The 24,927-nt window shown below is 42.2% G+C and overlaps 1 protein-coding gene across 1 annotated transcript in view; it reads left to right on the plus strand.

Moving 5' to 3' along the window:
• Window positions 1-24,927, plus strand: part of HPSE2 (heparanase 2 (inactive)) — a 260,303-nt gene that overhangs the window by 205,331 nt on the left and 30,045 nt on the right. The window contains exon 8 of the mRNA XM_037050907.1: window positions 23,520-23,665. Coding sequence (XP_036906802.1) covers window positions 23,520-23,665 — 146 coding nt within the window. The remainder of the gene's footprint in view (window positions 1-23,519; window positions 23,666-24,927) is intronic.

Genomic DNA, 24,927 nt, shown 5'->3' on the forward strand with positions numbered 1-24,927 from the left:
CATTGTGTCAGGCTCTGGGAATGCGGCCATGTGAAACAGGTGTGGCCTCTTGCTCTCAAAAAACCCAGAGTCTGTCTAGGGGAGAGACAAACAATAAGTAACTCGATAAATAAGATAATTACAGATTATGAGAAATGCACTAAAAGTTTGGAAAGATCTGGTGAAGGAGACCTGAAAGATGAGAATAAGATGGCCTCCAGCAGAGCCAAGAGAAGAAATTTGGCACAGGGGCCTTTGAGGGGAGAGGGTCTGTAGGATTCACAGAACAGAGAGGAGAGGTAGGAGTAGTGTGCTAGGAGAGGAGTGATGTGAAATTGAGTTGGAGAGCTAAGCAGGGACCAGATCATGCCGAGGGGTGCAGATCACTACAAGGAGCTTGGATTGTAGTCTAAGAGCCATGGGCAGCCGGTGAAGGGATTTAACAAGGAACTGATAGGCTCTGACGTGAGTTTTAGGAGAACGACTGTAATTGCTCTGTGGAAAATGGATTGTAAAGAGTGAAAGCAGCGAGCCTAGAGAGAAAGATGTTGCAGAGAAGATGAGAAACAGTGATGGCTCAGAGCAGGGTAATGGCAATGAAGAGGGCAAAGGTGACAGCTGAGAGGTATAGTAGGAGGGGGAAATGAAAGGATACACTGGTGGGCTGGATAGGAAGGAGTACAGGTAAGAGAGAAACCATTTTTTTAAATATTCTAAATCCTAAATCACATCAGCACTGTACAAACTCCCAAGTGGATTTGAGTGCTCTGAGCAAGGGTGGACTGGCTGAAAATCTTTGCAAGGGACATGCATTGATATTAGCATAGTTTGATGCTAGGTCTTCTTCCAGAGTGCTGGACCCCAGGAATTTCTACCAGCTTTATATCCCCATACCCAGTAAGCGATGATCCTAATCTAGTCATGACCCCAGAAGGGCGGTCCTTTACCATCATTCACTTCTATGATGAAGATTTTCTCTCCAGGCCTCTACCCTGCGTTTATTCCTCTTTGGAATAAAGGGGAATAAAGGAATAAAGGAATTCCTAACCCGCTCTTCTTTCCAATAGTGTCATCTGCTAACTTAATGATGACCATGTTCTGTGTTAGCATCCAGGTCCTTTAGAAACAGTGTTCTCTGTATTTATTTTGAAGTTGTGAGCAGATGGTCATGCTGCATGACCAGAGGCACTGAAATTTGAACCAAGGAAATGTGATTTTGGAATGAGACTGGTTCCCCATAACTAGTGCTAAACTTCATACCATAGAGTTTAATTTAACATTGGAGTTAGTGTTGTAATCAAAATAAGACATCAGAGCTGATCTGATACATGTGATTGTTATTATGCTGTGAGTGAAATGACATTTGTGTAAATGACTTATGCACATTTCTATTTCACAGCCACACCAAAGCTGTAGTGTTCTTTTTAAGACTTGTCAATAATTTTCTCCATTATTCATTCAAACAACTCACAATAAAAGGCCAAGATTCTGTCTAGACCTTATTCTGATCATCATACTCACAGAGTTGTCATTTCCCTTGCTGCCCCATGTCTTCTCCTCTGCCTCTCTCCCACCCCCTGGTCCTCAAGTAGTATACTTCTAACTAGAAGGCCAGAAATAGCAGGAGTTCTAGCTTCTGAGACCGTGGACTTTTTGCCTGAGGTATGATGGCAAATATCATATACCTGTTCTGTGGGGTGACTGGGGGTGCGTAAGGTTGGAAGATTACACCTTAGACAACACATTCTTAGACAAATCTTCATACAATTTTTCTTTGCATTCATAGGAACGTCGAACCTGAAATATAAATACTCTTACTGGAGGGTTACATCAAAATTTTTTGTTGAAATATTATTCATGGTCAGTGTCAAAAGCTGCCAGCACTGCTGCCCTCATGCTGCCAAATACCCACATTCTTTTATGGAGATAGAATGCTGACAAGTCTTTCTACCAATCTGGCCTTTCTGAGTTCACACGCTCCCAAACCACCTCACCCCCGTTTCTCTTCCCCCTCTTCTGAGATCCGGAGGCCGCAGAGGTAAGATGTTCGTTGCAACAGCAGCCCACAGCCTGCTTTGCTTTCTCGGAAACTTGTGGGCCTCACCCACCAAACTCAGTTTTTACCAGAAAAAGTTCCTTCTACTTCCCTCAGCTAGTAGCAGCCATCTCTTCTCTCCTTCTCCAGCTTCTCCTTCCACAGTCAGAAAGCCGCCTGGGTCTCCCTTGGGACTGGCTTCCCAGCGCGTCTCTCTTGTGGATTTTGGATTCCCACTCTAACTGGTGGGACCTGCCGGTGAAACGTATAACAAGAAGGGGATATTTTAACTCTGTAGACTTGTTAAGATAGGTAAGGACTGATCATGCCACATACACAATTTGTAAGGCCCCAACAAAATGAAAATAAGGGTCTTCACCTTCAGAAAAGTGGCATTAAATCTAGGCATGTTATGGAACTCTGCACCTGAAACTGGTATAATTTTGTTAACTAGCACCATCCCAATAAATTCAGTAAAAATTAGATAAATGGATAAATAGGCCAACGAATTAGGAAATGATTTTTTAATGGTATAAAATGTAAAACTTTTCCCTTTTTAGCAGTCTCTCTCGACTTATGACACTTTTTATTTGCGATTTAATGTTGTTCTAAGGAAAGAAAAAGTAAAATGTTAAATATTTAGCATGAATTTTGCCATCCATCCTTATTTTGTCCATGTGAGATTTAAATGCTAATATAAGACCATTTAACTTTTATGCAAATTACCCAAAAATCATATACAATTTGCATTTCATAGCTTTGATTATGCATATGCATTTGGTCTTACCAGAACAATGGAAACACTGCACATAACTCAGCTATTTTTATTTCACTCTTGACATGTGCCCTTTCTAACAACGCTCTTTACCTTCAGGTTACTGACTACCAAGTAAGGACTGAAAGAAAAAGGAACAGTGGGTTTCCCTGCCTTTCCCTTTCCTCCAGTTACCATTTTCACCAAAGCGGTTGTCTAATACAGGAGTTATAGGAGTAAGAAAAGATACAATAGCGTTCTTTTCCATGTTTTGGAATGCTATTGCTCTCTTCCTGTGTTCAAAACAAGTTCCAGTGTGGACAGAAAGTGTGACCTCTTAAGGCCTCTTCAGCCCCTCCACTCCCCACTCACACACACTCACCCCGCACTCACTTGGAGCCTCACTGAGCTCCCCCACAGCATGGATCCACCAGAACCCTGTACCTGTGGGCACCACAAGCACTGTGTGCTGTTTGGAGAGCAGGAAGCTACAGCCCTGCACATTGTACATGTCTCCTCTGGTTGGCACATGCTCCACTGTCTCTAGACTTCAATTACTAAGCACAAGTTCAACAATAAAATTATTAAGAATTTCAAGATGGCAACAGTAGAGCATTCAGCCAAGTGCAGGGCCCTTCTGAGCACCAGACCCAGTGCAGTCTCACAGGTTGCATGCCCACAAAGCCCACCCTGGCGCTGGAAAAGGGTATAGGATCAGGCAGTTGGGAAAAAGCAGGTAGAAGAGAATCATGACCCTGCCAAAAGAAATCCCTTATTATGTTATGAAAGGCCCCAAACCTATTGGGCTTTCTGGTCCAGTTTCTGTCAAGAACATCTGAAATTTTTGTTTATATCTTCAGCTAAGGATGCAGAGAAGCTAGAAAGAAGCACTGCCAATTTTTCATTCTAGTTGACAAGGCAGCTGAGAGAACAGGTAGTGAACCTATATATAGGACAGAAAACCCATTCCTAACGGTAAGGGAAATTTTAAATGCATTCTCAGTGTGCTGAGAGAACAGGTAGTGAACCTATATATAGGACAGAAAACCCATTCCTAACAGTAAGGGAAATTTTAAATGCATTCTCAATGTCCCACCTACACTTTTAAAGCAACCACCACAGTCACTTAAAACTAAAGAACAGTGAGCAGAGAAAAATTAGGGTAAAATTTTCTATCCACTCTCCTTTGTGTGGAGAATTTGACTTTGTACAAATCAAGACTTATGTCAATGTGCTTTTGCAAATAACATAATTATCAAATTATGTAATAAGATTTATAATGTCTTCATTTGGGATGCAATAAGCTATTTTCCAGCTGGCAGTTTTCTGATAATGAACTTTACTCTGAATTTTGAAAATTTGTATACATTTCAAAGAGTCTATATTCTATTTCATACCGAATTTCTGTACTAATGTTGCTGTTCTTTCCAGCTTCTCCATCAATTAATATTTTCTTATGCAAAGTCTATAAAACCCCATAAATGAAGCTCTTCAGATTTGTAATGATTGATTTCCAATATGTGGGAATTGTGTATGAAAGTATCAAAGCCATTTCTGAGTCTGTACTGTGGCCTCCCATCTGCACTTATTAAGAATAATAACACAATACTGGCAAAGTACCTGCTCCAAAGTGTTCCTGTCACTCACCCTCAATTACTCTCTAAATAGAAAGGATGAGGTAATGGCTAAAAAAGACAGACTTTTTCCAGTGGTTCGGTGCTGTACCCAACCAAGAGAACTGCATGTTGCCCTGGCCGTAGGGCAGCATCCGCATAGGAAAGATTGAGCCACAAGCCAGAAAAATCCTGTTGTATGAATGAGTACTTTGGTTAATTTTGTTTCTCATATAGTTTCTTTTGGAATTACTCAGTTTGACATTGTGGGTTTGCCAGTTAATTGTCAGTCCTTCTCTTCACTTGGTGTCAACAGAAATAGTCACCATAAGGAGAGCGACTCAAGGCACATGTGAGATGGCAGGAAGGTCCTCTGCCGTGTCTCTCTACTGCCTCTGTCTCCCCCTCTGGAGCTCCCTGCTGGAGGTGGGCTTTATTCCAGCACAAGACCTATTTCCTCACACCCTAGAAGTGCCTCACACACCTCATATACTTCTGTGTTTTTACAAACAGCCAAGTCCAATACCTGCCAGCTTCCACTACAGGATATGAAGGGGGACAGATAACGCCCCAGCTTGATTCGTTGCAGGCATGCCCTGGCTTCGAGATACATTGGTTGTAAAGTCAACTATACTTTGAAAATCACAAAAAGCCTGATGTCAATGAACATGTCCTAAAAGTCACTATACGTACAGCTCCTTCTTAAAGGATGAATCTGACCTTGCATCTTGAACCCCCTTTCCTGGGAGGCCTGGATCCGTTGCATGTGGGCCTTGTAGAGCAGGGTTAGGAGTCCAGACAACCTTAAGGGCCCCCCAAAAAGCACTGACAGCATGTTCTATATTCTATACTTAAAACAGTAAAATGTGAGGTTATTTGGGACTGTTTCCTGAAAACCAAATTTTAAATTCTCTCTGTACATGGTTCTAGGGTCTATTACTTGTGTCCTGCCCAGAAATTTTAAGTTCTGCTCAGAACCAAGGAGAGAGATGGAGAGACTAACCTATTTATCTGCAGCCAGCATTTCTTTTCTTCAGGCAAGATCCTGAAGTTAAGTACCCGAAGCACAGAAAACCCCTTTCCAGTGTTCAGGAAAAGTGAGTGGAGCTCTCCCCTTCTCCTAACCTCGGTTGCATTCTGGGTGAGTTTGTCCTGCAGAGGGTGGATTGATAGACAAACTGTGTTGGTCCTGCTTTCCCGCCAGTTACATATTATAGCCATTTCAGGTTCAGCCATGTGATCCAGATTGAATTAAATGCTTTTTTAAAGCCTCCAAAGCAGGAAAACAGCACTTGGCTGAATGCTCTACTGTTGCCATCTTGAAATTCTTAATAATTTTATTGTTGAACTTGTGCTTAGTAATTGAAGTCTAGAGACAGTGGAGCATGTGCCAACCAGAGGAGACATGTACAATGTGCAGGGCTGTAGCTTCCTGCTCTCCAAACAGCACACAGTGCTTGTGGTGCCCACAGGTACAGGGTTCTGGTGGATCCATGCTGTGGGGGAGCTCAGTGAGGCTCCAAGTGAGTGCGGGGTGAGTGTGTGTGAGTGGGGAGTGGAGGGGCTGAAGAGGCTTAAGAGGTCACACTTTCTGTCCACACTGGAACTTGTTTTGAACACAGGAAGAGAGCAATAGCATTCCAAAACATGGAAAAGAACGCTATTGTATCTTTTCTTACTCCTATAACTCCTGTATTAGACAACCGCTTTGGTGAAAATGGTAACTGGAGGAAAGGGAAAGGCAGGGAAACCCACTGTTCCTTTTTCTTTCAGTCCTTACTTGGTAGTCAGTAACCCGAAGGTAAAGAGCGTTGTTAGAAAGGGCACATGTCAAGAGTGAAATAAAAATAGCTGAGTTATGTGCAGTGTTTCCATTGTTCTGGTAAGACCAAATGCATATGCATAATCAAAGCTATGAAATGCAAATTGTATATGATTTTGGGGTAATTTGCATAAAAGTTAAATGGTCTTATATTAGCATTTAAATCTCACATGAACAGTATAAGGATGGGTGACAAAATTCATGCTAAATAGTAACGTTTTAGTTTTACCCTGGCCGGATGGCTCAGTTACTTGGAGTGCCATGCCATATACCAACAGGTTTCAGTTCAGTTCCCAATCAGGGCACAGGCCTAGTTTTGATCCCCAGTGAGGGCACGTACATAAGCAACCAACTGATGCTTCTCTTTCATATCAATGTTTCTCCCTTTCTCCCCGCCTCGCTCTCTAAAATCACTAAACATATCCTCCAGTGAGGATTGAAAAATAAAAAGCTGTGGTACATTTACACAAAGGAATGTTACTTGGCCATAAAAGATAAGGAAATCTTACCTTTTGCAACAGCATGGATGGACCTGGAGAATATTATGCTAAAAGAAATAGACCAGTCAGTGAAAGACAAATAACATTTGTCTTAGATTTCACTTATATGTGGAATCTAATGAGCAAAATAAACTAATAAAATAGAAACAGACTCATAGATACAGAGAATAGACTGGCAGCTGTCAGAGGGGAGGAGGTTGGAGGGCTTGGTGCAGAAGGTGAAGAGATTAAGCAAAAAACCCCACAAAACCCTAAACAACTCATACATACAGACAAGTGTGCGGTGATTTTCAGAGGGAAAAGGGTGTGGGGGGAGGTAGGAGAGGGTAAAGGAAGGATAAACGGTGATGGAAGGAGACTTGATTTGGGGTGGTGAACACACAATACAATATACAGATGGTATATTATAGAAATGTACACCTGAAACTTACACAATTTTATTAACCAATGTAACTCCAATAAATTCAATTAAAAAAATAAAATACAATAGAAAGCCCCCAAAGCAGGAAAACATCTTTCTCCGACTGGTATTTTTTTTACATATTTTCTAATGAATGTCTGCACAATAAAGATGTGGTCTGTAGCTAGTTTTCCAAGGAGAAATCCAATTTGGCTCTCATGGATGTTGCTGCTGCTCAGATACAGTTTAATTCTTTAATTGAAGCAGCTGCAAAATAGCTTGTGGGCAATGCAATGTTCCCCAGGCTTTCTTGGAGCAGTCTGGGTGGGGACCACCTTCACTTTTGTGTTCCAGATCCCTTGAGCTCATCCCAGAGGCTGTCGAGAAAATGTCTCCTCTGGGGTTCTTTGACCTTGCCATTGGCCTGTTAAAGCTGTGGTTGTCTGTGGCTGACTTTACAGACTCAATTCTTTGTAGTCAGAGAGTTGCTAGCATTTTGCCACCATGAACAAAGGAATAAATCAATTTCTCTCCAAAAGCCCTTCCAGAAATCTCTCCACTAGCCCGGCTTCTATAGTTTGCCCAGAAAGACACTGTTAGAAGGCCTGTTCTCTAAGTAGCTCATGTTCACTTAACTTTCGTGATTTACATACATACATTTCCTACAGGAAAGCTTTGGTAAAGAGGGCAAATTTGGGGAGAAAAAGGATCTACTCAAACCTACAGGGGCTTATACCCCTCTGCCTACCAACACCCAAAGGATGTGTCAATTAAGGAAGAGGATGTGGGACCTCAGAGTTAACTCAAGAGCTCTACTGAGAGACAATACTGGGTTTTGGCCAACCGAACTATGACCTTTTAAAAGTGTGAGACTGTGTCTTAGTTATTTCTGTTTGCTCAGTGCATCACAGGTGCTGAGCAAATGCTGACTTACGGCAATGATGATAGGTAGACAAGAAGGCCTTCTACAATCCATTCATTTCTAGTGAAGGCAGGGCCCTTCTCTGTCCTTGTCCCTGGCTCGACTCTCTAAGACTTTGTAGCACCCACGTAATTGCCCTCAGCTTTTACATCCAAGTACCACTGTCCACTTCCAACTTTTATCCTTTTTGCCTACTTTCTGTTTCTACTTTATCCCTGCATTTTTCCCATATATAGTTTATCCTCTGCTTATTCTCTTTTGATTGCTTATTGTTTGAGGTCTGTCTTATCTGCCTTAGACCTTGTCTTCCTTATCATTCATCCTTTTTGAATGTACTCACATACAATACATGGAAGTGCAGACATTTACGGAAGAGGATGATTAATGCTAACACCAGCTGATATTTCTCCATGTCTGCTGCTTACCAGGCACTGCCTGACCCCTTTCCTTTATTGTGAATTGTCACAACTCACGAGGTAGGCACAAGTATTATCCAATTTTATAGATGACAGTCCAGAGGCTCGTGGTGAAAGTAATGCCCATGATGGTGGTCTCGTCCAGGCAGTGGCGAAGGGTCCGTGGAACCTGTCTAACTTCCTTTACTGCCATCCACACTTGCAAAGTGGCATTCAAGAGGCGTCCTGAGTGAAATGAAACCCCTGCACCCGCAGCCCTCTGAGGCCGCAGTCCCTCAGCCTGTGAGGCCTCTCCCTGACAGAGCTCCGCCCCCTCAAGCCCAGACCTTCCTCACTGCCTGCCAGGTTGCTTCCAACCAACTCCAGGGGAAAGCTGGGAGCGCCACTCGAGATCCTTCCCTGACGATTGCAGNTCCTCTGCTTATTCTCTTTTGATTGCTTATTGTTTGAGGTCTGTCTTATCTGCCTTAGACCTTGTCTTCCTTATCATTCATCCTTTTTGAATGTACTCACATACAATACATGGAAGTGCAGACATTTACGGAAGAGGATGATTAATGCTAACACCAGCTGATATTTCTCCATGTCTGCTGCTTACCAGGCACTGCCTGACCCCTTTCCTTTTTTGTGAATTGTCACAACTCACAAGGTAGGCACAAGTATTATCCAATTTTATAGATGACAGTCCAGAGGCTCGTGGTGAAAGTAATGCCCATGATGGTGGTCTCGCCCAGGCAGTGGCGAAGGGTCGTGGAACCTGTCTAACTTCCTTTACTAGTAATCAAGTAACAAAGGAAAAAAAAACTTTCGTCAGCAGCAACTGGTTCCACCTGCCAGGGTTGGCTGGGCCAGGCATTTTACCCGCCTCGTCTCCTTTCATGTTCACCATAGTCAAGCAAGGAATGTTGTTACGGTTGAGGAACTTGCAGCTTAGGGTGGTTGTCTAACTTGCAATGAACACAGATAAATGAGTTTTAACTGGAATTCCAATCCAGGGTGTCTAACTCCAAAACCCATGCTTTTCCACCTCTGCTAGGAGCACACACAAGTGTCCAGAAATCCAAAATGATCCAAGGAGCTGGCTCCATTGAAAGGCAAAGATTATAATACAAGTGTCCCATGCTCAGAAACATTCATCGACTGCGGTGACTGGAAGGAAATTTTTTAATCATCACTAACAAGATGTTAGACATTCTGGCATAGCACTATCAAGCACAGAATGTTACATTAGTGGGATACTGTTTACTTCCACCTCACACAAAGAACAAAACATGTGTGTCCACATGTACGTTTATAAGATACTCTGTGAAGTGTGGAAGAGTGACGCACCATTTTTTTGCCACTTTCCACACTCTAGGTCAGCGGTTTGTCAAACAAGGAGAAGTGATTTTGACCCCCTGGGGAGATTTGACCATGCCTGGAGACATCGCCATTCATCATGACTGGAGGAAAGGAGCTACTGGCGTCTGGTAGTTGCAGGCTAGAGAAGAGGCTAAATGTCCTATGATGCACAGGAGAGCCTAGGACAGGGTCAGCTTCCAATACTGCCGAGGCTGAAAGGCCCTGCTCAAGGTTTAAGAATCAGGGAAATGATTCGCTTTTTTGTAGGTTCCTGGGATTCTAGAGAAGGAGTTGTTCCTAGTATATTTATTTCCCTGCATCCTGGACACAAAAGTAAAGGTGCCTGAAAGCAGGAATCTGCCTAAGAAAAACTCACTGTTACTCTCATAGTGCCACCACACTCACAACGCTTCCAACACCCGATGTGTCGGTTTTTTCCTTCCCAACCAATTCTCCAACACCAGCTGGCTGTCCTACAATTCAGTTTAGTTCTGAATCTAACCGCCTGGAGTTAGTGTCAGATCCCACCTCTTAAGGGCTCCGTCCCACAACACTGCCCTCACTTGTCTTTGGAACTTCCCACCAGCAGCCTGCTGTGAATCAGGGCTCCTGTGAGTCCCTCCTTAGGTTTGATAATTCACTGGAGCAGCTCAAAGAACCCAGGGAAGCATTACTTGTGTTAATTTTTTTTATTATATAACGAAGGACATGAAAAAGGATACAGATTGAACAGCCAGGTGAAAAGATGCAGAGGGCGGGGTCCAGAGGAGTCCTGAGCGCAGGAGCTTCTGTCCCTGTGGGGTTGGGGTGCACCATGCCCCTGGCGCGAGGTTGTGCTCACCACGCCCAACGCTCTCTGAATCCTGTACTCGCGGGAGTTTTATGGAGGCTGTATCATGTAGCCACAATCGACTGTTAACTTCCAGGGCCTTTCCCCTCTTTAGAGAATGGGGAGGGAGGTACTGAAAGTTCCGAGCTCCTGATCATGCTTTGTCTTTGTGAGGACCAGTCCTGATCCAAGGACCCAACAGAAGTGGCCTCAGGAGCGAAAGCTGCCCCTATCACCCAGGAAATTCCAAGGGATTTAGAAGGTCCGCGTCAGGAACTGGGGTCAACCCAAATGTAAACAGGAACTGAGGATAGAGACAAATGGATATATCTGTATCCATATACATACACATACATATAAATGTATATACATACATATAAATATATACATAGATATATAAAATTGAATCTCTCAGAGAATCAGGGAGAAACCAGTGAATTTTTCTCCACCAAAAACTGAGATTGTGGCTGCTTGTTTCTTTGCTTTTCACTGCAGTGCTCAATTGATTATTACATTTGTCCCAGGTTTGTTCTTCATATTCTAGGACCTTTCTCACAGCATGAAGGTCTGGACAGTGACCTTCACGCTTGGACCTTGGGTTCTTCTCAGGCCTTCGAAGTGCAGCAAAGAGGGGTACAGGGCATCCAGGCAGTTCAGGCGAAGAGAAGCATGTTCACCTCTTGCCTTTCCCTGCATCTAATCCAGCCAGTGAAGTGTGGTCCGTATTTCACTAATTCTCACAGGAGCATTTGGTGGAATGGAGGGAATGGGACAGATTTTTATCTCCAGGCAGCGGTGGCTCTGAATTTTTATGGCATCTTCACCGTGAATTCACTCATCAGTGAGATAAGATGTGTACCCCTTTTGACTGCACACTGAAATGTTACCCATATGATCAGGCTGGCCCTTTTAATTCTAGCAACACTTCTAAATTACAGACGCAGAGAACTGCAATAGTGAGATTTATCTACACAATTGTAGTCCATTCACTAACTCAACAAATATTTATTAAGCACCTACTATACACTTAGGCACCGTGCTAGGTGCTAGAGCTTCAGCTGCATCGCTCAGGTACACCTTTTAGCTTCCGTTTCTCACCTGTAAAAAGAGAAAATAATAGTGCTTCCTCCCAGAATTGTTTCATGAATTCAGTGAGGTGACACATGTGAAGTACGTAGTAAACACTCGAGAAGAGTTTGTTCCTCAACATTGTTGTGAACCAACATGGGCCCTGGTCTCACTGAAGGGTCCTGTGGTGAACACATACACGTAAACAGGCAATTAGCGCACAGTGTGAAAACTGCTCTGAGAGAGGAACCGTAGGTCCACGAGCTCTCATGCAAGAGAAGCCCTAACCTGGACTAGGGTCTTCAGGAGGCTTCTTAGAGCAAGTTTCACCTGGGCAGAAACCCAAAGAACAAGCGTTAACCAGGCAGAGCATGGGTGGGAGAAGTAGCAGAGCGTGTCTGCTACTCCAGACAAAGGGAGCAGCACTTCTAAGGGCCCAGAGGTTTGGGAGAAGGGGCCTTTCGAGGACCTGGGAGGGGAGCCGTACTGCTCGGAGGTAACTCCCGCTATCGTTTAGGGTTATATCCTTCAAGTTTCCCGGCACAGAGAGACACTTACCTCCCTTTAAAAATGAGCTCACCCAACTTTAGAGGCTGCCCTTTTTCTATACACCATAATGAACATCTTTTGACATCATTAAATATTCCTCTCAAATATGAGTTCTCATGATTGCAAAATTTTCATAGTTGGTCTACCATAATTTCTTTATCCATTAATTTATTCAATGGGCATTAGTTGTTTGGGGTTTTTGCCCATTAAAAGTAATGCTGTGATCACCATTGAACCAATTACAGTTCTTTGGTCGTATGGAGGGAAGGAACCAAAAGGACTTAGGTGGAGAAGAAGTGGGGTCCTTGGAAGCCGAAGCACCAGCTTGGGCAGGATGGGATTCGGGCCACATGGGCTCCAGGTGCAGCACCAATGACTTTAGTCTCTTTAAGGGGCTATGCTGTAGAATAAATCCACTGCAAACATTCCGAGTGGGCTTGAGCACACTGCTCAGTTTCCAGCTTCCCCGGGAAAAAGTTCGGTTAGCCTAACGTGATCATTGACTTGTCTCAAGGGAGCTCAGGGGATCTTGAAAAACAGTAAACAGTCATGGCTGGATCGTTCCCCACAGAAAACCCAGGTGCTGTAACCAGAGGAGGACGCACTGATGCAAGGGCACAAAACCAGCCACAGGCACCTCACAGACACGTCTTTGCACATACCTGTCCACGGTCATTTCCAGAGTATGCAGCAATTTAAGGCTTTTGATGCATATTGCCAAATTATTCTCAAGAAAGTTTATTTCTGGTGATTCATTCCTTCTTTATTGTGGTAAAATATACATAACATAAAGTTTGCCAACTCAACCACTTTTAAGTGTATAGTTCGGTGTCATGATGCACATACACAGTGCTGGGCAGCCATCATCACTGTCTGTTTCCAAATTTGTTATCCCTCCATAGAAACACTGTGTCTGTCCATTAAGCAATAACTACCTTCCAGCCTCTGGTAACCTCTATTCTCCTTTCTGTCTCTATATCACATAAGTGAAATCATACAATATTTGTCCTCTTATGTCTGGCTTATTTCACTGATCACAATGATTTTAAAGTTCATCCATGTAGTAGCGTATATCGAACTTTATTCTTTTTTGTGGCTGAATACTATTCCATTGTATGCACAGACCACATTTTGTTCACCCATTCATCTGTGGATGGACACCCGGATTGTATCTTCCTTTTGGCTATTGTGAATAATGCCCTAATGCTGTTTGCACTTCTGTGTTCAGTTCTTTAGGGTATATGCCAGGAGTGGAATTGCTGGATCACGTGGTGATTCTGGTTAACTTTGCAAGGAACTGCCAAACTTTCCCACAGTCAATGCACCATCTGGCAATTCATTCTTGATACTAAACACTAGAAAATGTTTCATTGGCATGTGAGACCATCATGATCTAACTATCCAAATTATTAAACTAAGAATAGTTCAAATGCATTTTTTCCAAAAATAATCTCATGAAAATCACATAGTATGGCTTTTTTTTTTACAACAAACTTATCAGTTCTGCCCCCAGCATTTTGAGGCCAGACAATATCACTGTCTCAGTGAGCAGATGAAGAATGCTTTATAAATTCTTTGTGTAAGCTTGTGGTTGCTTTCACTTGCAATGTGCCTGGAATTCTGACCACACACCCCAGTGTTTCTGGCGTCTCTGTTGTGATGACCCTTTGGCCTGCATTTCTGGCTTGGAGGCTTCCCGGGCATCATCCCGCTGTGTTGGGCTGGAGGTTCCTCAGTGGCTGCTCCACGGAGCCCCAGCTGAGCCAGTGCCCCTCACCCTTACTTAGGTCTGAGATCGATGGGGCTGAGTACAGAAAAATATCTGTCATTTTGTTCCAAGTAGATCACCCGAAGTCCATCTAGAGATGGGAAAGGGAAACAAGGGGCGGGGGCCCAACCAAGGGGAAAACAGGCGCTGTGTTGGACTCTGGGAATACGGCAGTGAGAAAACGCAGTCCAGTCACCATGAAACTCATGGTCTTGAAGGGAAGAGACATATGAATCAGAAGTTCTACCAAAAAATGTGCAAATGCAAACTGAATCAAGTGTCCTAGGAGAAAGAAATAGTTCTCTGAGAACTCAAAACACAGAAATGTGGTTTAGCTCAGGCAGGGGCTGGGGTGGTCCAGGAAGCCTTCTGTGGGAACAGGACCCTAAAGCTAGTGTCCAAGAGTTAACTCTGTGTGTGTGCATGTGTATGCGTTGGAGAGGTGTGTGTGGGATGGGAGTGGGAGGTAATTACAGAGACAAGAAGGCCCTGCCCATGTGGGAGGGGAAAGTGTCCTGGAGCGTGAAAGGCAAGACACTGAGGGCCCAATTTGTATTAAAACCACTGGTCTCATTCTCTCACTTGTGAGCAATAGGAAGCCATTTGAAATTTTAAGAACGGTGGTCAAACCATGGGATGGAGGGATTTCATTCCCTCTAGAAAGGGCAGCAGGGAAAATTGTAGCTTTTAGTTGTCTGAAGTTGCTGCAGTCCCCTGGGACCTTCTGGGTGGGCCCTGCAGCACACCGTCCTCTCTGCGGAGGAGGTCGGAGCAGCGGGGCCCTCTCCCTCCCACGTGAGCTCGGGCACACCAGCACATCGGGTGCAGAAATCCAGGGTGACGTTCCTCTTCATTTCTTCTCAGCTCTCGAAGGCCAGTTGTCTAGGTGAAGAGTGGCGACTGGTGTCGTGTCTGTACAGCATCTAAGACATGAGTCAACGGGGTGTTTGTAACTTTGGAAGTCAGACAGGAGGCTCTATGAAGGAAAAATATTTGTATTTTTGCTGACACACTTCAGAATTTGTATACTTCCCAGAAGTTGAAAATAAGCAAGTTTAGGCACTGACAGCAAGGCCTACCAATGCTCAAGAAAACCATGACCTTCCAAAGTTACCATTTCACTTTCAGTCAGCCCTGGAGGCCCTTCCATCAACATCGGGAGGTGAATCCTTGTTGCATAATTCATTCAATCAAAGAACACTTCCTGAATACCAACATTTCCATTCACAGGCCCTAGGGATGCAAAGGTAAGCCCTGATCTTGAGGAGCTTCCTTCCAGCCACCGTTAAACTTTCCAAAGCACACACGCACAAGTACAGACCAGTTAAGTTTATGTTTGGGGGCAACTTGAACCATAACTGTGTACATACTACAACGTAACTGTCTTCTTAAGGTCAAAAAAGACCTTTCAAGGAATAAAAAGAAGAATAAGCAACATTTATTAAATACGTTTATCTATCAGGCATTATGATAGATGTTTCCAGGTGTACTATCTCATTAAACCCCTGTGAAGAAACTGAGGTTTGGGTATAATAAATAACTTTCCAGGCTTTGAGTATATATCTTTCAACTGTAAGCAAATTATTTCTCCACTTTTGTTTCTGTGAAGCATTCCCCAAGTCCCCAGTCATAATTAATTGTTTCCTCTTCCAAATTCCCAGAGTACAAGTGGTTCCTGCTCATGTGGTGTTTACTTTAGTGAGCCTCACTGTAGAGTTGTTTACATGTATCTTGGCCCCTAAGTTCCTTGAGGACAGGAAGATGCCTTGGTCATCTTTGTATCACCCAGGCTGAACAGAATACCTTGCATACTATCAATATGTGCTCGTGAAATGCTTGTAGAATGAAAGAATGTATTCACAGTTCTCACTGGGCTGATCAGAGCCTCGGGCCCCAGCCCAACACTCCCTTCTCAGCCCCTAGTTCTATAGTGTATCATCAAGGGTCTTATGGTCACGTGGAAAACCTAGCCAGCAAGCACAAACCCAGGTCACACCTCCAGAAATAGCTTCCCCTTGCCACCTTTCTGGCATAGTGGTGCAAATTCTCAGGAAGTCAGACTCCAGGTTGAGGTCCATGCAGGTTCTGGAAACAAGCAAAGGACTATCTGAGCATAGAATTCTGGGATCGGGGGACTCACAACATGATCTGCAAAGAGGCATGGGCCCTTGACTCTGAGGACATCTTACCCCCATGGGGAGGGGTGCAGCTGAAGGTGGACCAGAGCCTAGCTTCCAGAACAAGGGCCCCCTTGCCAAGCTCTACACTAATAGAAATAGCAAACGCAAGAAATAATGAGTCAAGTGGATAAAGACAAAACATTTCAAAAATATGCACTGGATTCATGTGCACTAAAAATGACAAAACAAACTTCAGAACTAAAGTTCAGGGGCACATTAGGAAAGATTTAACTGGTGCACATTTGTTAGTTATTACTGTTACGCTGTTTGATTCTGTGTTCTTCTAGGTCTGTTCTTTACTTCTCCCTGGCTGAGTTTGATCCCACTGAGCTTTCATGGGCTGGGGTTGCAGTGGGAGGAGGTGGTGTTGAGCAGAGAATCGAAGTACAACTCTTGTTGCTGGGCTGCCAGGAGCCCTCCCATCCTCTGCAAGTAAAGATTTGAGCATTTAAAAAGCTACGAATCCTGCTTAATGCTCATTTTCTATATCCAATTAATCACCACATCCAATCAATTTTATCTCCTAAATATTTCTCATATCCCTCATCTTCTCCCTAATTTAATTTCCTCACCTTAAACGATCGTCATCTTTCTTCTAACTAACCTCTTAAGTGGTTTCCTTCGATCCATTTTCTGCACAGCTGTGAAAGTCAACTCGCTAAATGTAAATTGAATAATGTCACTTATCTCTTAAATTCTGCAGTGGCTTCCCATTTATTTTAAGACAGATTCTAAAATCCTGAAGTCTATTATCAACCTGGACCTACTGTCCTCATCTGGTATTTACTTGCTGAGCTCCAAGCTGAATTGGTCTCCTTTCAGATTCTCAAACTTTCCAAACTCCTTCCCAAGCCAGAGCTCTCTCTTTTGCCCAAGGCACTTCCTATCCCCTCCCCTCTCTTCCTCAAATCTTGTCAAAATGTCACTCCATGACAGACTCCTTCCCTGACTGCTTCCTACCCCCACACTGGGCCACGTATTCTATTATACAGTCTCATAGATTCCTTCGTTACCATTAGTATCATTAAAATTAATTCACTGCCTAACTCATTGGCTTAAGGACTTTCTTTCTTGCTAGATTATAAACTTCATGACAGCGGGAACTGTATGTGCCTTATTCACTACTGTGTCCCTAATGCCTAGCACAGAGCCTTAAACGTGATCCACATTCCATCATCGAATCCTAGCACCTCCTGTAGGCCAGGCGCTCGGCTCGGCGTGGACTGGGAGAATGGGTAAACCACCTTCAACCTGGAGGAACACATGGTTCAGGGATTAATCCAGTAAATTCTGCAACCCTCTGTCAGTTTCTTTCTCCTTTCCCATCGATTTTGGTTCAACTTACTCCATATACTTCATTGTCGAGCTTTCAGACAATTGACTTTTTGACAAATACTTGAGAAAAAGAAAAGATTTAAGGCCTCTGTCTTTTCAGTGTCATCTGTTATTAGTTTTCCCTTTCCAACTAATAAATGGACACTGTTTTCTTCAGTCTCCTCTCATGTCTGATACATTTAAAGAATGTCTGTTTGTGTCTCTCTTTGTCCCTTGAAAATTGCAATGCATTCCTTGCTGTGGATTTTTTTATTGTTGACATAAAAAGCCAATATATTTGCCTTCCTTCTTGATGGCTTTTATTGTCTGAAAACTTCTCATTATATTCCATCTTTCTTACAGTGTTCTTTTTTGTTGTTGTTAGAGATGTGTGTGCATTCTTTTTTCTTTCCTATCTGTTTTTTCATAAAGATAGTTTTTTCTGCTTTTTCGTGTCATTCTCTAAGAGATATTTAGAGATTGCATTTATTTATTTTGTTTATGATTATATAAATGCCATATATTCATAGTAAAATAAAAGAAAGAAAGTGAAAATGGAAAAAAAGAGGGAGGGACAAAGGCAGAGAGGGAAGAAGGAAGGAAGGAAATACAATCTGAGTCAGCTAAGAGTTAGTTTACAAAGGGGAGAGACAAGGAGAGTGAGAGAGCGGGTGGAGACTGTAAGAAGGAGAAGGGAAAAAGATAAATAGGGAACTGAGAAAAGAATACAGGTGGGAGAGGAGACTAAAAAGGATGTGTGGCACTGAGTATAAGTGAAAATTTCACATTCACCTGGGCTGTTATCCTACCATCAGCTGACTCTGCAACCCATTCCCCGGAGGGAAGAGATGATAAACTCAGAGCAAGTCACCATGACCCGTCTCCCTTTGGGTGACACAGTTCAGAGATGTCAGCCTGTGGGAGGGTCACGATGTCATCTTCAGACAGGAAGCTCTGGTTAAGAAGTGCAGCAGTAATTATTCTTTACTATCTTTTTAATATATTATATGACACATTCAGAAGAATACCCATACCTGCATGTTACTTTTAAAGCAAACTAATACAATCAGCGCCTGTGAATCCACCACCCAACCCCAAAACTAAAACATTGCTGATAATGCTCATCAAAATATAAGTTCTCTCATATCCCATTTTCCTGATTTCTTCTTTCTCTACTTAAGGTAGCTGTTATCCCAAATGTTGTGTTTATCAACCTATTGCTTGTACACCTATACTCACAATTTTTATTACAAATATATATGGGTTTAAACAACATATATGACTTAAATGTGAACAGATATTTTTTAAAAAACAAAAAGCAAAAAAAATCCAAAGTGACATCATACAATCAACACACAGCTATTGCCTTTACCTGGGCATACTATCCTTGAATTTTGGGAGGTGAAGTGGGGTGGAAGCAGGAAAATGAAGGCTTCTGCCCATTGATACACACTTTTGGAAGTGAAAGCAAAGACATCCATTGCAAATAGTTTTCATACAATACCAAAAGGATACAGGCAGGGAGAAAATGAATGTAGAGGCACTTTGAAAGTGCTTTATCTAGAAATGGAAAATCAGTGAATCTGCCAGTAAAGCACATTTGGGGCCTGACACTGGATTCTTTTTACTGCTTTGCTTACTACTCAGTGGTGAATAGAAAACTTCTAAAAATAAAATGTGTTCTGATTTCAGTCTCTGAATTGAAAAGTGTTCCATATTTTCTTCTTCTCTCCAGATTTGCTTTTATTATAAATAAAAGATTTTATTTATTAGGATACTTTCTTAATAGAAAAATATAGATGATTATGAACTTTCACTTTCAAAGGAAAGAAGGAAAGAAAGGAAGGAGGGAGAAAGGGGAGGAAGGAGGGAGAGAAGAAAGAGGTCTTTTTCTGTTCTTTTCGTATTTATTGATAAGAAGACTCAATATTATAAAAATATAAATTCTCTTCATTTAATCTATAAATTCAATGAAGTTCCAAGGTCACAGGAAATTTTATGTAGATACTTGATAATCAGACTCTGAAATGTCTATTACTGAGTAAAGGCCCAAGGTTAGCAAAGCCATTATTGAAGAACAAGGCAGGAGGATTTGCTCCACCAGATTTCAAGTTACATATAAAACCACAGTAATTAAAACTGTGCAGCATTGGTGCAGGACAGAAAAATGGAACAGAACAAAGAGCCAGAAACAAACCCACGAGTATATGGAACTTTGATGTACGACCAGAGGGTGTTGCAGATCACTAACGAAAGGAGGAACCATTGAATAAATGATGTGGCGTAATTGACTATTCATAAGGAAAATATGAAACTAGATACTTACCTCACACCATACTCCAGATCAGTTCTAAATCTATTAAAGCCATAACTCTGAAAAAAAACATTAAAAGTTTTAAAAGAAAAAATAAAATATTTTTATGAACTAGGCATGAGGAAGAACTTACTAAAATACAAAAAAGCCAAACATTATATGCCCACTAGGTTGGCAAAAATGAAAAAGTCTGAAAATCACAAGTGTTGGCAAGGATATGAATCAAAAGGAAATCAAACAGACACTGCTTGAAGGAAGTATAAACTGGAATAATTGAAATCACTTTGGAAAAATAATTTGGCATCGTCCTATAAAGCTGAATATTTGTGCACCTGTGTAGGACACAGCAATTCTGCCCTTAGGTATTACTCTGAATGCTGCTACGGTGCTGCTTTAACTTTAATGAGCAGCAGAATTACCTGGGCAACCATGCAGTCTGATGGCCCCACCTCTGGAGATTCTGACTCAATAGGTCTGGGATAAAGCCTGTAAATTTGTGTTTCTACAAAGCACACACGTGAGGAGGCTGCTGCTAGTTTCCAATCACAGTTGCAGTCATACTTGTCCAGATTTTTTCATCTGTGTCTTAGGAAACAGGAACGAGAACGTTGAAAGCCACATTGTTCATAATAGGAAAAATCTGGACACAACCCAGATATCCATCAGCAGGAGAATGGATAAATCAGTTGTAGTATGTTCACACAATGGATTATACAACATTGAAAATGAATGAACTTTAAGTAGGAGTAACAACCTGGATGAATCCTAGAAGCGTGATGTGAAAAAAAGTAAGAGAAAATTACATACAGCATGATACCACTTTTCAAGCATGTTAGCTTAAAAAGCTAACAAATTGCATAATATATTGCTTAGGATAAAGTTAAAATATGAAACAGGAATGAAAAGCACAAAAATGAGAAAAGGAAGAATCATACAACTGGATGCAACAGTATGGGTATTATTGTAGCTTTTAAGGTGGATGATGGGTTCTCTGTGCTTTAGAACTGCCAGTAAGATACATATGTTCTCCTGTACATGGAAAATACATACAATACTACACACAGTACACATAAAATGGGAAAAATATGAAATGAGTGCCAATCAGGTAGGGTAAACGAGACAAGATGATGAGATTGTAAGGAAACTAAAACTGTAATAAATGAGAAAAGATCCCAGAGAAAATAGATATGCAGTGTGCAGGACAAACTTGAGACCTCTTCTTGCAGAGAGAAAGCAGAAAGATTTAAAAATGGACAAAGGGGTGGCACTGGTGCAGAATTGAGGAGGGAGGTGGGCAGGCTCCTGGCACAGGGACTGGAGCTCATAGAAGGAAAGGCCATCCAGGCTGTGTCTCAAGAGCGCTCGCACAGGTTGGAGAGCGACCTCAGTCTGTCTTCTCAAAGGCATTCCCAAATACCAGCACATTAATGCAGAAACCCTGGTTGACACATTCCTGGTAAAAGTCCAAATATCAAGGATAAAACATGACTCCCACAAGCATAGTGGAAGAATACAAAGATAGAAAATAAACAGGCTAACCAAACCTAGAATGAAATCCATGCCAGCCTCAAACTTTTCTGGAACAACAAACAGTATAAAAAGTAATTTGGGGGTTTGCTTGGGAAGGTAAATGGATATGACTAATTAGGAAAGTTTGAATAAAGCGAGAAAAATTATAATGAATAGACTTGAACCTGTGGATATTAACATGTAAATTTTTAATCATTAAAATGATATGAAACTGATAGGGAAATGGAGAATTCAGTGGAAGAGAATAGAAAATCCAGATGCAGAATTATATATAACATTTCTTACCAGTATGTCATGACATATAGTTCACAAAATACCATATATATGACATATTCCTACATTTACATATATTTAATTTGTATTATACATGTATTATAATATGTGTAAATTTAATATATTAAATATATCATATATGATGCAGTGTATAAAATATAATTATTAATGTGCAGAGTAATCCTATATAATACAATACTACTTATATTTCTACATAGTTACATGTATGCAGAACTTCATATGTAATGAAGATGGACTTAGGGATAGATTATTCACTATATGATGGTACAACAACCAGTCAATTATTCAGAAAGTAATAAGGCTACTATCATACACCAAAATATTTTCCAATAATCTAAAAGGTTAAATTTTAAAATGATAATATAATAAGAACAGAAAAACATAAGTGAAAGTTTATATGATCCTTGTGTGAGGAAGGACTTTTTAAGACTAAAAGAAATTGAGAGAACAGATTGGCCTATTTTCCTGTAAAAGTTTTTAAAATTCTTTGTATCAGAGAAAGCATAAAAATAACCGGGACAGAACACTTGCTCACATACAATCAAAAGGATTCCTATTACCAACGTTAAAAGGTCTGTTACAAATCGGTGAGTGAAAGGTGGACCTCTCAATGGGAACATGGGTGACTGTGGTAACCACAGCACAGAGTAACAATCAGCAGTACAGAATCGGGAATCAGAGAGAGCAAACTGAACCAGTGAGATTTTGTATCTGTATGACTGACAATGATGAAATATTTTCCATCTTAAATGAAAGGAAACTATATTTAATAGTCATCCTAAGGCCACTTACAGTTAATTCAGGTAGATGGTCTGGCAAGGTTTAGAGCCCACTATTGAGGGCCAGTTTGGATTTATTCTGAAAGTCTTTGAAAACTTGCAGACATTTTAAAGCAGAGAATGTTATAGATGGCTACACAAGAAAAGACGAAAAAGATCATTAGGAGGCTTCTGCCTGGGAAGGTGGTGGCGAGATGTGGTTGATGTCTGGGAGGCTTTGAGTGGCCGGCACCGCACAGCAGGTTCCCTCAGTGACAGAACTGAAGTGGTGGGGGAAGCCCTGGGTCACAGGCGCTGAAGTCGTTACCCCAGGACAGGTGATAGCACTTACACAATTCAAATGCAAGTTTATGTCTGTATCAAATACAAAAACAAAACATGCTAATAGCAAAGATCATACAAATTCAGTTGTTGATGAATAGGCTTTTGTAAGTTCAAATACATGTGTGGGTTACAAATTGAATATTTATCTATCAGTTCAAGATGGACCCTTAGTTTACAATTAGCCTTTTTATTTTGGAATTTTTGAAGATGACCCAGAATTAGCACCATGGTTTGCGAACATTCTTTCGTTTTTGTTTCTGACCCTGGAATCAAAGACTCTGGTCTCCTACCTGGGGAACCTTCATCCCTCACACCTCACTAGTTGTCTTCAGTGACCGTATTTGAAGAATGATATTTTAGATTTTCATATTGGTGACAACTCTAACGTTGGAAGCTTTCTATTCTACAATGAAACAGGAGCCATAAACCAATATAAAACTATAGTCCTAGGAAAATAAAATTGAAAATGTAAGGCCCCAACCAGTTGCTACTTCATGTGAAACTGTTGTTTCAAATGGAACTTTGATTCATTTGTCTGTACGCAGCTCTGAGTCACCTCCATTTACATTCCTCCATTTAGGCCAGTTGAAAGGCCACTTTAGGTAGTGCTGGCTTTACTATCAACCGGGGTGAGCGCTCCCTTGGGGAGACCATGCTTAGAGGGTCGGTCACACTGGTCAGGATTTACTCCTGCTAAAGAAGGACTTTCCGGCCTGTGTGTTTGTCACATGTACTCAGTAGCCCTGAACACGTGCCTTCCCCTGACTCTCCATCTCCGTTCTCCCCAGGACTACTGGCTCTCTCTCCTGTACAAGCGCTTGATTGGCCCCAAAGTCTTGGCCGTGCACGTGGCTGGGCTCCAGCGGAAGCCGCGGCCAGGCCGAGTGATCCGGGACAAACTGAGGATTTACGCTCACTGCACAAACCACCACAAGTAAGTCTTCAGGACACGCCACAGAAAGCCACCTGAGGGGCTTCAGGCTTTGGGCTCCTCTTGGAATTCCATGCTGTTTGGGATGACTAACTGAAAACTGCCTCTGGAATTACTCACTCTCCTTGCTCTTTGTGGATTTCAAATTATCGCTGATAAATCATTTTTCTCCAAGTAAACCCCTTTTCCACACTTAGAGGATTTATTCATAAAATGTTCATAAAAACACATGCCATCTGTTCATTTGCTTTTTCATCCAAAAAAAATTTTATTGAGCTTTTTCTTTGCGCCAGTGGATGTAATGCCCAAGGCATTTTTGGATGCCTCTGGCTACACCAAGGCGAGCTGTAACACCCGTTCCTGTGACCCACCAGCGGAGCCTGAGGAGGCCAGTTGACGTTTCTGACACGTGCTGGAGAGCTAGAGCTGAAAACAGCCCCAGCCCAGTGCGTCCCAAACCAGGGGCCCCCAGGATGGCGGAATGTGTGCCCAAAGGAGTCATGTCAGCTTTGGAGCCATTTTCAATATTTCAGAAGTCTTTCTGGCTACTTCCAGGGTTAAGAGGTTGAACAAAATTCATTTTAGGGGGCTGGACCTACAACAGCTCAGCCAGGTGGTGTGCACTTATCTCCTCTCTGTTATCAGAAGCACTCCTTGTCATTAGAGTTGTCTTTAAAACAAGCATGGAAAATAGTTATCAATAAATAAAGTTTGGCAGAGAAGATATTTTGAAGTGTGAGGACCATAAGGTAAAAAGTGAAAACTGATCCTAAAGCAAAACCCCTCAGACCATAAATGGCTTTCTTACATCATTTCCTGTTGAAGGAGCAGAGTAGGCAGCGCTGGGAAAGAGAATTCCTTCTCTTATTGCGGAGAAAAGAGGGTGTGGGGTGGGGGGCAGTGTCTCCAGCCAGGCCTTGGTTCCAGCGGGCCCATGGAGGGCTGATCACGGGCAGCAGACAGCACAAAGGGCCCCCGGTGGTCAGGTTACAGCAGACGCTCCTTCCCCTTCCTTGATGAGAGAGGAGCCACGCCAATTCATTTCTCATGATAAGATTTTTCAAAGAATCACTCTGAACAGAGGCGGCCAGGGGCCAGTTGTCTTGTTTTTAGATACAAGTACCTATTGTGGATGAGTGGAGGCTGGTTTGGGCAGAGGCCAAGGGTTTTCAACATCCCTTTTGCTCAACAGGAAGCTCAGTCCAATACCTGACAGAGAGTGACTGCTCTGTGGCCTAGGCCTGGAGTTATCTGATCACTACACA

This window comes from Sturnira hondurensis, unplaced genomic scaffold (assembly GCF_014824575.4).
Source record: "Sturnira hondurensis isolate 20B ecotype Veracruz unplaced genomic scaffold, ASM1482457v3 Scaffold0006849, whole genome shotgun sequence".
NCBI classification, from domain to species: domain Eukaryota; kingdom Metazoa; phylum Chordata; class Mammalia; order Chiroptera; family Phyllostomidae; genus Sturnira; species Sturnira hondurensis.